At 33.2% G+C, this 14,707-nt stretch overlaps 1 protein-coding gene across 1 annotated transcript in view; it reads left to right on the top strand.

The window, feature by feature from the left end:
• Positions 1–1,573: 1,573 nt before the first annotated feature.
• Positions 1,574–14,707, top strand: part of LOC108688403 (nephrin-like) — an 86,569-nt gene continuing 73,435 nt past the window's right edge. The window contains exons 1-3 of the mRNA XM_018194649.1: positions 1,574–1,640; positions 2,538–2,678; positions 4,564–4,737. Of these exons, the coding sequence (XP_018050138.1) occupies positions 1,574–1,640; positions 2,538–2,678; positions 4,564–4,737 (382 nt within the window). The remainder of the gene's footprint in view (positions 1,641–2,537; positions 2,679–4,563; positions 4,738–14,707) is intronic.

Below are 14,707 nucleotides of genomic sequence, written 5' to 3'. Positions count from 1 at the left end.
TTTATTTTCGTATCTCTCGTCGCTCGTTTGTTTTCGAACTCTCGTTCGCCGACCGCGGGTGGCGTCGTTTTAATCCGTTCTCCACAATCGCACCCAATCATTGAATCCCTTTGGACGAATCGGAGTGTCGACGGGTCGGTCTATGCTACAAAATTAAACGACGCCAGTCGAATCGCATTTAGACCTCGGTTGGTCGACTCACCTATATTTTATTGACGTTGCATTTGGACGGCGAGATTGCGTAAATTCGGACCAGGCTAGGCGACCGCTTGAAACCCAATTTACGCGGTTCATTCTGGACGATCATCCTGGATGAATCATCCCAAGTGCGTATGCGTATTGCACGAATGAATTTTCGCTTAAGCGCGTCATCGCAAATCCACTAGCAAATGCAATCCATTTCATGAAAATTAATAATGTTATGAAAAATACAGGTATGACGAACGCAAGAGACTCGTTCCTGTTTGACCGACATTACTGATTACGATTAGGTTTTACAACAGCATTAAATTGCTTATTTAGGCTGCGAAAGCAATTTAATCCATTTTATAGCAAGCGTGAAACTCGTAATCGAGAAAATTAGCTCTAACAGCTTGTAACAGTCAGAACACAAGCTGTATAACTATTATGAAACATATCACGCGCGCGTTAGATTGAGACGTGTACACGTTAAAGTGACCAACAATCTTTTTTTGCAACGGAGAAATTTGCTATGTTAATTTATTTAATGTTAAAGATGTTTTATTTTCAAAATAAAAAATTTATTATGCATCGTTATTATTGAGGTATTGTAAAGTTGATATTAAAATACGTTCAATAGAATGAAAACCTAGAATCGCAAGAACGTGTTTTATTCATTTTTTATTTCGCAATAAAAACTAATTGATAAAAAACTCAACATTTTCACACTGAAATGAAATTAATAGCGATAATTTATGATGTGTACCATTTTCAAAACTAACACAAGATTCAGGAGAACATGTATCATTACAATGATGAATGATAAACGCATGTCTCTTTCAGACAAATACGAGTAGAGAATTGAGGCATTGAAAAGCTTGTTGATCCAATTTAACAAAAAAAAAACGTGAACTATGCCATTTTCAATACAAATTCAATTGTAAATCACTTTCATAGCCCGTACCAATCCTTCCATTTGCAATATATGTATCAATTTTTCATGATAAGCCGCCATATGGAAAAGTTGTTGAAAGATACATATTTAATACTTTTATATGTGTTTTATATGTGTAAAAATAAATATACGAATATATATATTTTTAAGCTGATAAAAGGAGAAGAGAGAAAAAGAAATTAGTGATACACATAGCGATCAGGAAGCAAAATATCTTGGATTTTATAAGTCTATATTATCATATCAATCCCAATTATAATTTCTCAAATTATTATTACACCATTGGTGCAATTATATAATTTTTTCAAGTTGTCTATCAATACGATACGAAACGTGTGAATTTATTTTTAATGCGGCGGCAAACAAAGGGACAAATACCCGCATGTAATGCATAACGCAGTTCGATCTTGTACGTGTACATGGTGATGCGGTACAGACATGGAATACCATGCGGTACAGGGATTATCGATCGTATTGAAACCAAACCCGTCTGATTCTTCCAGTGGTAACGGAGAGGTTTAGCGGCGGTTTGCGTAATCGCCGATTATCGGCATAATTATTGTTGCTCTCTCGTTGCTTCGCTAACGCACCTAATCGATCTGTATTGGCATAGAGCTGCTTCTACGATGCTCAATAAGAAGCAATTAGGATCCCACTATCATTTTCTAAAAATGAGAAATTATACCGGGCTGGTAGATGGTTCAATTCTCGGCAAACTTAGCACTTGAACGGTTACACTTGAACGTGGGGCATCACAGTCGATAAATGAAACTCTCACCCAACACGAGTGATAATCAGCGCTACGGAGCAAAAAAGACCGTGTAATATACAATTACAGTTAATTAACCAAGACGATCGATGCAACTGAACGTAAAGTCTTGTTACAAGCGAATGACGGAATCGGAAGTGCCGTCACGCGCATAAATGCTGGATATCGCACAGTTATTAGCTATCACACAGTTATCGATTCTGAAGTTACGGATTTGTAACTGGATCCGTTTTTATGCTTATACCTTTTGCCATTAATTGGCCACTCGTTAGTTTTCCTTCTAAAAAATGATAAACGAGTATAAGGAAATTGTTAGTTTTTAGCATCCCTATCTAATTGTAAGATAAAAGATCCATCAAATATTTATCAAAATATTCATCAAAATCAGTCATCGACTCACAATGTTTTTTCAATGTTTTTGCATAGATAAACATAAATCTCATGCAGACAATTTCTACGGGGAGAGAAACGTAGTGTAAACGTAATTTTATAGTCTATAGCACATCACCCTACTTTGCTTTATCCTGTCGAGCGAGCAAAACTATTCACAAAATGATGGCATGCAGAAACGCGCTTATCCTTCCGAAGAAGCACAGTTTCCGAATCGAAATCATTTTTATCTTTCTGTTACAGGCGAGGGACAATATTTTCGAGTCAGGCCGAGCAATAGTTCCGTGCTGGAAGGCGGCGAGGTGATAATTTCTTGCGAGGTGGGGAATCGAGTTGGTACCGTCCAGTGGGTCAAAGACGGATTTGCTTATGTCATACAGCAAAGTGAGTATAATAAATTGAAATAAAGTTGTATTATCGTGTGATTGTTCCTTTTTCAAGTGTCATTTTTTAGAAAACCGCAAATTCATTGCTTCACGAGGAAGTATTTTTTTTTTTTCACGAAAATATCGACAATATATCAACACTAAATGTTTAATTATGAGATATTCAGAATGGATAAAAAATTTTAAATTATTAATAGCCAGAAAAATGTTATTTTTATGTTTGATTATTTATTATTTTTCAAAAACTATAGATTTCGAAATTCACTGGAATCTAATTTAAGATTTCTCGAACAGCGTTGTATGTGTGTGTATTAGAGAATGATCGTTATCTTCCTTTTTAATCGCCTTAATTGAGCATCAATTATCAATTAGAGAAAAGTGATTAGACCATTTTTTGTCTGGCATTAACACTTTGAATCTTGAAAAACGTGAAATACGAAAGTATTGGAAAATTATAATAAAGACGACTAATTACATTTTCTTCAGAAAAAATATGAGTTTGAGATCAGATTTTCAAAATGTAATATATAGATTATAAACGTGAATTTTATAATATTATATGTGATACACAATTTAAGAAAAATTTAAAGTTATATTTGTTTGTAGAATGAAATTTATCTGTCTGTACCATTCGCATTGGTCTCTGATAAATCCACTTAAAAAGAGAATGATCCGAAAGTCGTTTGATATAATATAAATGTTTCGATAATAACAAAGATAAAATGCATACAGAGTAAACTGTGCTTGTTAAATTCGGTAAAGACAGGTAATCCTGTATTTGTACAATTAACGCCGCGGGAAAACGCGCCTCCTGTCTAAATCTACCAATTAAAACCACGCACAAAAGCTGCTTATATTTTCAATAGGAAATTGAGTTTTCGCTTTTCGCAGGATTGTTTTACACAGAAATTTTTGAAAACACATTAACGCACTAATCAAGAACCAATGTTATCCACATTGTTTTCTACTTTTACGAATTACAACGCTATATACGTTACGATTACACGCAGTCCACAAATACGTACACGAGGTGATTGTAAAGTTTATTTTTTACATATTAAATTTGAAGCTTGATATATTAATTAAAATTTTGTTAGGAAAACATTTCAATTTATTAATATCAATTTTTTATAGAATTTTCTAGATAAGAGAAAAAATAATATCAGACACATATAAATGTAGAATTTTTTATCTCATTAAACTTTAAAAATATGTGAAACTTCTAATTTAATTTTCAGATTTAAATTATTAACTAATTATTTCATAAAAATTTCCTATGAGTAAAATATTTTAATATTCTCAATAGTGTCCTTTTCAACTTTTATCGACTAGTCTAAATATTATATTAAATTGTTAAATATTTGTTCATAATTTTCAGAACGTTCAAAATTAAATAATCCTGCAAGACAGAAAAATGTAACATAGAATGAAATAGATGAAATATAGAATTAAGATGACAAGAAAATTTTGAAATTTATCTTTCTTCTTTCTATACACTTTACATATATGTATCTTTTATGACCTTACTTAAAGAACGTAGTAACGTTGTGGATTTATTATTTAAGCGTGATCGTAAAGAATCTTATCCGAGAGCGAGACTATCAACGGCGAGTGGTTAATTACTCAGCGGTCTCATCGGCTTCCGCCTATCTGTAATCGCATCGTTTTGCCGAGAGTGCTCGCATACCGATCGAATAAATGCTAATAACAGAGCTAAAATTAAAGCTGATGTATTAGTAGGGTATCTGGGCGATCATGAATTACAACACTTAGTCAAGAGGTAGAAAATGTTAACCAATTATCTAATTTCCATCAATCGATTGTTACTTGCGAACATAGTGATATAACTCAATGCATAACGATCCTGTGAATTGATGTTACAGACGGCGAAATCGTGGGTCATCCCAGGTTGAAATTGATCGGCGATCAAAACGCCGGTATTTTCAACCTGAAAATCACCGACGCGTCTCTGACCGACGATGGCGAGTACGAGTGTCAAGTCGGACGATATCTGCGAGTCAAACCAATTCGTGCCAGTGCTCACCTAATTGTCACCTGTAAGTCGAAATATGATGAAGTACAATTGAAAAGTTTTATTCAAATCTGTCCAAATTGAAAAATGAAAAATAGAGACGCTTCTTTTGGAACTTTAAATATTAATAAGAATAGCACACGTTCCTTTTATCTGAGAATGTCGACAATTGTCGAATGTCGCGTTTTCTTATTGACTGCCTTCTCTTTTTCGACTGTCATTTTTTATCTAATTAGTCCGGATGCTTTTCATTATATTTGGTGACACAAATCGATATAAGTCTTTCTCTTTTTGTTACTCTTTGAATATCAAGAAAAAGTATTTATTATTAAGTCGATTTGTGTCACTAAATGGAACGCACCCTCTGTTATTCAATAAGTAATTCATCAATAATTCTTTAATATAATAGATTGTTAGGTCAAACATGGCAGTTGTTTGCACTACTTTTTTAAATCTGGAGTTCTAGCTTCTTACTTCCATTTCGCAGCACTCACATCGCAGTAATTTCTCTTAATAACAAAATTAACCGACACGAGACACGGATATAACGAATGTGGTTTTTTAAATGATTTATAGTTTTAGCACTTGTTCTTTTTCGTTTCTTTTCTTCTCATTTAGCGAAATGAAGAGGAGAAGGCGTCTCGCGATAATTTGGACAAGTTTGATTTAATCCCTTTTTAATCCGCCGAGAGAATTTGATAACTCTAACATATTTTAATGCATTTCTAATTGATTTATGTTAATTATGTTTTCATTTAAATGTTTTTTTTATAAAAATAAAAAAATGTTTAAAAATTGTTGTTTTTTCTCAAACGACAAGATATGAAAATTATCTTAAAATAAAATTTTGATCGGCAAAAGAAAAAGAAGAGTTAAACTTCTTCCCTCTAATTTTAATCTTTTAATCTTTATTAATACAATGTATACAAAAAGTATAATTTCGCATTCTGATTTTACACAATTTAAGATAAGATCTCATATCGCTCACATATTTATTCGTAACAATGAACTCTATTTATTTTTTTAAACATGAGGCGAAAATGACAAAACATCCATCTATTGACAGATCTCAGCGAAGTTCGAAAGATAAACAAAATCGCGTGAACATTGTATATTAATTAAAATTTTCTGAACGTGACCCATGATATTCCTCGGCAATCCGGGGAAATTCCAACAGCAGTGGATACGAAAAATACTTACTCCTGCTTGGGAATAATCGTGACCGAGTCATTTCGACGATAGCCCCGTACGGGCGTGGTACTTAAAATGCAAAGCGTGCCGTAACTCGAATTACAAACTCAGGATCTCGAAACCGTGCTTAAAGTTAATTTACGCGGTCGTACGGGCGTTACGTTGTGTAACGCCCTGTCACCATCGCGAAAGGTCGACTTTCGGGACTCTCGACGAGGGCAGTTGATCACACCGACTATGACATCCGTTGACCCAAGCGGTACCAATGTTTCTACGCCATCGACGATATCTCTTCTCTCTCTCTCTCTCTCTCTCTCTCTCTCTCTCTCCCCCTCTCTCTCTCGTTGGTAAATTATGCAGAAGTTATTAAGCGCGACAATATGCACTCGTCTGACAGACTTCCATATAAACTAGTTTGGCGAAGTCCAGAACGAAGCTAGTTTTCGTACGCGCGCGACCTTTCCGATGCGACTACGAAGACAGGGATGACATGCTCGGCTTTGAGGGACGATGGTTTTAGTATCTGCAGAATTGCGACCTTTTGGCAGGACCATCGCGCTATTCTTCCTACCCTCCCAATGCATACGTCGCATTCGTAGTAGTGCACGCCTCGCCTGCTATGACCGGAATGCAATAGTGCGTTCGTGAGTGCATCACAAAGCTAATTCCGCAACTGCTCCCAGCGCATCAACGGTTCCGATGACAAACGTTCGTCCGAAAATGAATTTTTCTTTCGCGCTTTGCGAAACGAGAACGCTCGTGAGTTCGATTGGCATTGATCCGGAGTCCTTCTCGCGATGTGTAATAAAATTACATTTGTCCCTCTGCTTGTTTTGGAGAAACGTAGGCGTAATCGGCTATCAAAAATGACGAAATTTTTCTATTGTAATTTCGTTTCCAAACTCTTAATCTTTTTCTATTGTAATTTGGCTGAAGAAGACTTATTAGTATAATCGAAACGTTCGTTACATTGTACATTAATGAAATGAATAACTTTTGAATGAATCTTTGACCTAATTAATTGCTTGTTTGTTTGACCTTTCTACAAATTTTATTATATTTACATTGCAATTTTTAGTTAGAAAATTGATATTATTGTTTTTCTATCATCCTAATTATCTTAAAAATAAAACATGCGCGCGGTCTCGGGGGCGTTATTCAGAAAATTACCATATATAAACTGTAACTAGTTTGAATTCTCTGGATCTCAGATCTATGTATAAATTATAGATTAGGGAATTACCATAACAAGGAATTCTCCGAGCTAATGACTTATCTACTGAATTCTTAATGATGAAAAGGTAAAACTTTTCGATCTGTATTTTTCTGTATTATTATATCTGTATTATTATAGATAGCGCATTAAAAGAAAGAGAAAAAAAAATGCAATTTTATTAATCCTACTGTATTTCGTTCTATAAATGTCTCAAAAGTCTCCTATACAATTTTCTATTTATACTTACTAATTATTTCGCACATTGTAATAAAAAATGCAATAAAGATTATTTTTCTCACACTCACAATTTTTTTTTAAATGCAAATAATATTATATAGCATATTTTTATAGCATTATTTGATCGATATTATACAGTAATAATTTTGATAAAAATAATATTATATAGGACTCTTTAATAAGTGCTAATAATATTATATATTATTTCTAATTATTATTTCTGTCGAAATAATTATTATTACTATTATTAACGATGTGCTATGTAATATTAATATATGTGTAATATAATAGTAATAATTATTTATACTAAAATAATAATAATTGTTATTATTATTATTAGCGACTAATATCAATCAAGCAACGCTATAAAAAAATTGAAAATTTTACGTGACAATCTACATAGAATATCATTTTTATACGAGTTCACGTGTAAGAAACGAGCAGCGTTAAAATGATATTAGCCTTGATGTGTAAATTCTTCTCATGGTAGATAAGTCTAGTTTTACACCTGCGCCGCGCGCGCGGGCTTTTAATAAAACGGCCATCGTGGGCACGGGCATATTACTAAGTCGTCATATCCGTCAAATCAATCTTCCTCGTTGCACACGTCCACGTTCATTACGCTCGTATATACCGGTGACGGTGAAAATACGTGGCAGAGACACCGTCGACGATAATCCACGCCGCGGGTCAAATGGATCATCGGTGAAAATCGCGCGTACAAATCTCGAGCGATCGTTAACGAGCGACATCAAGCCGGTAAATTCTCACGCCCGGATGCGCCTATTTTGTAAACGCACATGCATGTGTGTTTTTCATGGAGATGGTTGTGTGTTTCTCCCGCATATTCGCAAAAGCGCGTATAAACGCAGAATCAATCTGCGTCGTTAATTACGCGCGTAACGGTATTTTCCCGATCCCATACCGGTAAACGGACATAATTGTATTTCGCTTTACTCTATCGATATCCATGTCGTCGTTATATTTCCTCTACCTTAATAATTCAAATCGATTTCTCGTTTGTTTCCCGGTCGGCCGCTATTATCACCAAATAGCGAAGTTATCCTGTCATGGACAGACTTACGGGCATCGAGCGTAACAGGTTCGTGAAAATAATTGTCAGAGAAAAGGTCTTTAACCTTCCATCGTTTGTACAGAGAGAATGAAATGCATTTATCGGATAAAATTAGAGTCGACAGCGCGTCGATATCATGGCAGATATGTCTGATCGATTTTCAACGCTTGCAGAAATTCGAATGAATTCCGTCAATTAACGAAGTCGAGAGAAAAATAAGATATTTTGAATGTTAAGGAAATTAATTAAAATGTATGATTGGCTTGGTATCATAGATTATTCACCAGGAAAAAAAATAATAAACAATATAATGATGATCGAATATTTTCTTGATTAAAGTATTCAATATATATAGTCCTAAGAACTTTTAACTCAAGGATATAAAATAAGATAAAACGGAAAATTATTTTTTTATTTTTTAATATAATCGTTATTTCAATACATTTTTGTATAATGATAAATAAATTTTTCTTTACACCTAAAAAATATTCTGAATTTTTATCATAGTTTAACGCTATGGAAATCATTTCTTTATTACTAGTAAATTGTTTTCACGCAAATCGGATTTCAATTTTGAAAATAAAAAATAATCGCTAGAAGAACAAATCGGAGATGTAGAGCGAGTGATGAAGAAGTGAAGATTAAAACATTTTAAGAACAAAAATTAAAAATATTTTTTAGTGAATTTTTATAGAAAACTTAATTTATTGTTCTAAAAAAATATACAGAAATATAAAGAAGATATATTATATTGAAAGACAAAATTGTTTCATTTTGTTACTTAAAATTTTTTATCTTGCTAGATATGCAAACATGCTGAAAAGATATGTGAAAGAGAAAATTAAGCTCAAGCATTTGCGATATTCAGGTTTAGCTCATTCAAGATGATATTATCAATCCGATGTTACGTTTTATTAATCGTTGCAAAATGCTGTGACATGTTTTTCTACTTTGAAATAACAATATGCAAACGACTGGAAAATAAATGCTGTTCGCATGCATACGATAACCATTTGAAACTCGTCCTCAACTATGCACGTGGAAGTGTTTCCGTGTACATGATTATTTCACGAAAGAGACTATTGGGATACGCGTAATGCAACCGTTGGTATTGCATCTGTTTTTAAATAAAACGAACACTAAAAACACGTCCGCATGTCTTCTTAAGGTGGACACGAATTCTTTGTTTACATTTTAATAATATAGCTGGTGACTCTCTCTCCTATGATAATGATATTTCTCAGTATCTGTAAATATTCAAGGATGCCATTTGCAATAATAAAAACAACAAATTTTGCAAAAACAAACAACACGAGACAAATTAATGTAGTAATTTATGTATCATGAAGGAAAATCGAGATTATTATCAATTATTGTTATTATTGATAATAATAAAGTAGAACAGCCAAACAATAATATTTTGATGAATAATATTTTTAATATTTGATTATAAACAGTATTACGTTTCGACGCCGATCGGGTCATTATTATTGTCAAAAATAAAATTTAAATTTAAATTAACAGTTATGTGTGCAATATTAATAATTATAATAAGTAGTATATATAAAAATATTTAAGAAAATGATTTATTGTATCTCTTAGCCGATAATCCATCCATGTCCTAGATCTGTGCAGACAAAAGTACATTATGTTAATTTGTATGGAAATATTAATCGTTTGCAGTAGTTAATTACAAATCTTGACTGCTAGATATTAATCATAATATGAATAAATTCTCAATAATTGTGAATCAAAATTAAAACTTTATTCGGATTCAATTGAGTTAAAGAGTAAAATAAACGCAGTCAAAAATTTTACGACAGTCAACGAAATAAAATTCAAAAATAAGCAATAATGCGATAGAATTTCAAAGTGTATTTAATAAATATTCAGAGACATTATTCTTATTATTATTGTTTTTACTGTTGTTATTATTATTATTATTATTATTATTATTTATTATTAAACACAGAAAATTTTTAATTATTTTGTAAATAATCTTTTATTCTAACTACAATACGTAAAAAGATATAATTTCTTATCTATTAAATTTTATTATTATATTTTATTATTAAATTTAATGTAAAATACAATATTGCAAATATATTTAATATGGTACATCTCAAAAAATGTATGTATGTAAGCATTTGTGCATGACTTTTTCTAAAAAGATAAGGACTAATTAAATTGCTACGATGCCTACAGATCGCTATGCGATATAACCGAAACTTTTATATTTCATGAATGCGGTTTACGTCTACCGTTAGGACAGTTTCGAATAGCTGATGATGCGAGAAGGATTGTGTCATTCTTGGGCTCGTCTTGGAAAAAAGTATCTTTCCAGGCATCATAAGGCGAATTCGCGGCGTGATACGCAAAGAATAAGGAAGAAAAGGCAAAGCAGGATAAATAAAAATATCTGAGGGAACATTTCTTACGATCCAATGAGCAAATGAAGGAGTTGCGAGGAAACTTGGATGGGCAAAAGTAGTATATATGTATATACTGGAATAAGAAACGTTGCTTTATTAAAAATAGTGGATCAAAGACTTCTCCGATGAAACGTTTAATTTTCTGGCCGACATTAAAAAAAGCACTGTAAACACCGGCAACGGTTAATTTCCAATGGCAGTCATTTAATATGGCGAAAAGTTTCTTTCATCTTAGCTTTCGACGTATTTTTTAGTGAAATAATTTCACTGCATTCCCATTTGATCATTGCAGTGCACTTTCTGCAAATTAAGAATTTAGAAAATTGCCATCTGAAAGCATTCTTGTTTTCTGTCTTCACATATTTTCACTTTATTTACTTTTTGTTTACTTTCGCATTTATAATTACACGTACATTCTTTTTTAACTGCTAATTGCATGTTTTAAACTATCATGTTATTGATCTCTTCATTAATTTTATTCTTTAATTATTTTAATCTGCCGTTATTTAATTTCTATAATGATTGCATTGTTTTTACATTATTCTATTACACGAAGTCTGTTTTATATTTAAAAAAATTTAATCGTTAAGCTACATCATTTATGTTAAACGAGACGAAACTATTTAGCAAGATAACAAAATGTATTTCCAATTATACAGATTTCAGATTATATATACATTCAATTCATTACAGACTGGCTGACATTTCTACAATACAATTTACGTATCGGTTAGTTAATTCGTTGCCGGGTAACAATTATATAAATGTCATTCAACGTGCACTACAATCGCTCGTAACAATACCGTTGTAAACATCGTTGGATAATTTCAGGTAATCCAAGCTATGTTTACCGGTATTTACACATTCTGTCTTGTAAAACAAATTCTAGAACATGCAAAACACCTGTTTCATGAATCGGATTTTCACTGCACTAAAATAACTATGTTACGGAGATAGACACTTTTGACATGAATGTCATATGGTATCGATGTATCATTAGTATGAAAAAAAATTTTACAAAAAAGTATGTTTTCTCTTTTTGATTAGAAAAAAAAATGCAGGAACATTATTTATACGAGGTGATCGATATCCACCTGCCTATGAATTATTTATTCGAGAAGTTTAGGGGTGCCGACATGTTACCTACATGATTTTTTTCCATATTCTCGTACATTCTTCATGTTTCATTCTCGTGTTTTTTTTAGAGTATCGCGTGTGTCATGACCGCAGCGGTGAGAAAAACAGATAAGAAATCGAATTTCGTGAATTATTCGTTTGCAGATACACGAAGTCGTTCTCAGTCTATCACTTTTTCGCCAGTACAACTTTGTGCGCACTGGACCGTTCTGTCACCTCCCTTTTCTTATTCGAAACACGTATAAGTCGAAGGAAGATATTCTTGACTGGCCCTCTGAATCGTTCGGCCAAAAGGCCACATATATATGCTCTTTGCTGTAACGTACGAATACTATACATATGCATGCATTGGCGAGTAGCGTGGCACGCTTCTGTATGTATGTGACATTACTAGAGCTGAAAAAGCTCTGGGAAAGCTCGCCATATTCGTGCAAGGTGTATAAAATTTTGAATGGAGGAAAGGTTTGTTTGCTAGAAAGGCCACACGTGATTGTCGTTTACTTCCACCGGTTATTCTTTCTAGTTTATTACACTCGCGTGTGTATAGTTTTACACACATATAGTTTTAAAGTATCTTTAAAAATCTTCAATACAAAAAAGTATTTAAAAAATATGTTTCTTTATAACACATATAATAAAAAAAAAATGAAAAAATATATACTGTAATAAAGAAATATGTATACAGTTATATAACAATAAAAAAATATTTGTTACTTTACTGTCACAGCTTTCTGCAAAACTTGATAATTGTTTTTAACACGATTACTGTCCACGTTCAACAATCGCGAAACGAATGAATTCGAAAAGTGCAAGTTAAACATTTTTCGCAAACAAAAATGTACGCTCGAACGCATTGCTTCACGCACCACTTCCGTTCACATTTTTGTTAGGTGAAAAAGTCTGATATAAAAAAAATGTTTTCTATGCCTTCAAAGATTATATCAACATGGCGTCTCATGAAACGCGGTTCTTGAAACGCGCGCTCCCGTTACCCGTCATTGCTTACGTGCCATTTCGCCCGACTCGCTCGTTTTCGACATATCGCACATCCTGATCGATACTGTGTCACGGTTTCTATCTGCTGTTTACAAAAGGCCAGGAGAGCATCGATCGAAATCGCTCGAATGTGCGCCTGTACGTCTGGCATCAGCAGCAACATCCGCATTCTCTTCCTCTCCCTCTCTCTCTCTCTCTCTCTCTCTCTCTCTCTCTCTCTATCGCTACATTTTTTGTCGCCCTACGACCACTCTCTCTCTCTCTATTTCTCGCCGCCATCTTATCCACCTTATCCTTTTCGAACATGCAGTTAAGCGACTGATGCTGTTCGGGCGCTCAGTTTTCCACCAACGGTGAAACGGTGTTGCACAGCTCTACGAGTGACATTTATTTCGCTTTGCGCAAAGGAAAAGCTCCGCATGCCACCTCTCCCTACGTCCCTACATCCTGTATCCAGAGCCATCCGCTTCTCTCCATTACCCTTCCTCCTCAGGTGTATATACATTATTCTCACCACCGGTCGCTTCCTATCGTCATCCTTTTCCGTCTTGCATGCGCCATGGACGGCTTAACGGTAAAAATGAGACTTATAAGACGACCTGGCAAAGAAAAATACTTTCTTACCAGACCAAGGCACCGCGAATAAATCCTCAGTCATAAATGCGAAGATAAGAATGACACGTAAACGAAATGTAGCAATGAAACATAAGCAGCGAGCTATATAAAATGGATAGATATATGAGAATCCGATCCAGTATGGATGTCAGTTTATATCATTTATATTGCCTTTTTGATGAGAAAGCAAGTGTCTTTCAGAACCGTCAGGCATGCATATAGAGACAGTAAAGGAGAAAATATCTGTAGAAAATAAGAAACAAAGATATCTATAAATCCTTACAAATTAATGATTTAACTGTTATCATAAATAACTGTAAATAATAAGTCAATAAATTTTAAATGTATATGTTTCATAAAAAGTTAACTGCATTATCATTAATGCATAATAATTAATATAATTGCCGTATGATATTTAATGCAATTTCCAGAAGAATATCAACAAGGGAATACAATCAAGTGTTCCCTTCTGAAAAAAATTCCTCTTCTGATTTTAATTAGCTTTGGATAAATGTTATAATAAAGATAAAACTAAGAAATATATATATTTTTACAAATGTCCGATTACACATTAAGGGATAAAACCCTCTTTCGAAAAAAATCGATTTCTTTTTTTCTACGTGAATATCGTTTAAAATATAAAAATACCGTCAAAAATATAAAAATAAAAAAATGTTTTAAATAAAAGCTAAATGACTTCAAAATATTTTATAATAATTAAAAAATTTTTTATTCAAAAAATTTAATTTGCACGGTTGAGCATTTATAAAAAAAAATACGTTTCCTATTTATTATACGACTCTCCAGAATAAAACATTTTAGCATTTCTATAGCATTTCTTCTCAAGATGTTATTTTTATCGAGCGTTTTATTCGATATTTTCATATCGATTCACAGTTAATCGCGAAAAATTCGAGTGCCCGAGCTGAACATTGCATTTATGCGAAGTTTCTCTCTAAAGAGAGAAAGGTAGGAATGATTGAGAGACATACAGGCAAGAAACTCCTTCATTCGTTGATAATTAACTTTGCAAAACGTCAGTGTTACGCACGAAGGGCACAGCTGTTAATGCCAATGATGCCTGACAGGAGATGCG

This window comes from Atta colombica, unplaced genomic scaffold, assembly GCF_001594045.1.
Source record: "Atta colombica isolate Treedump-2 unplaced genomic scaffold, Acol1.0 scaffold233, whole genome shotgun sequence".
NCBI classification, from domain to species: domain Eukaryota; kingdom Metazoa; phylum Arthropoda; class Insecta; order Hymenoptera; family Formicidae; genus Atta; species Atta colombica.
This window is presented reverse-complemented; position numbering and strand designations above follow the sequence as displayed.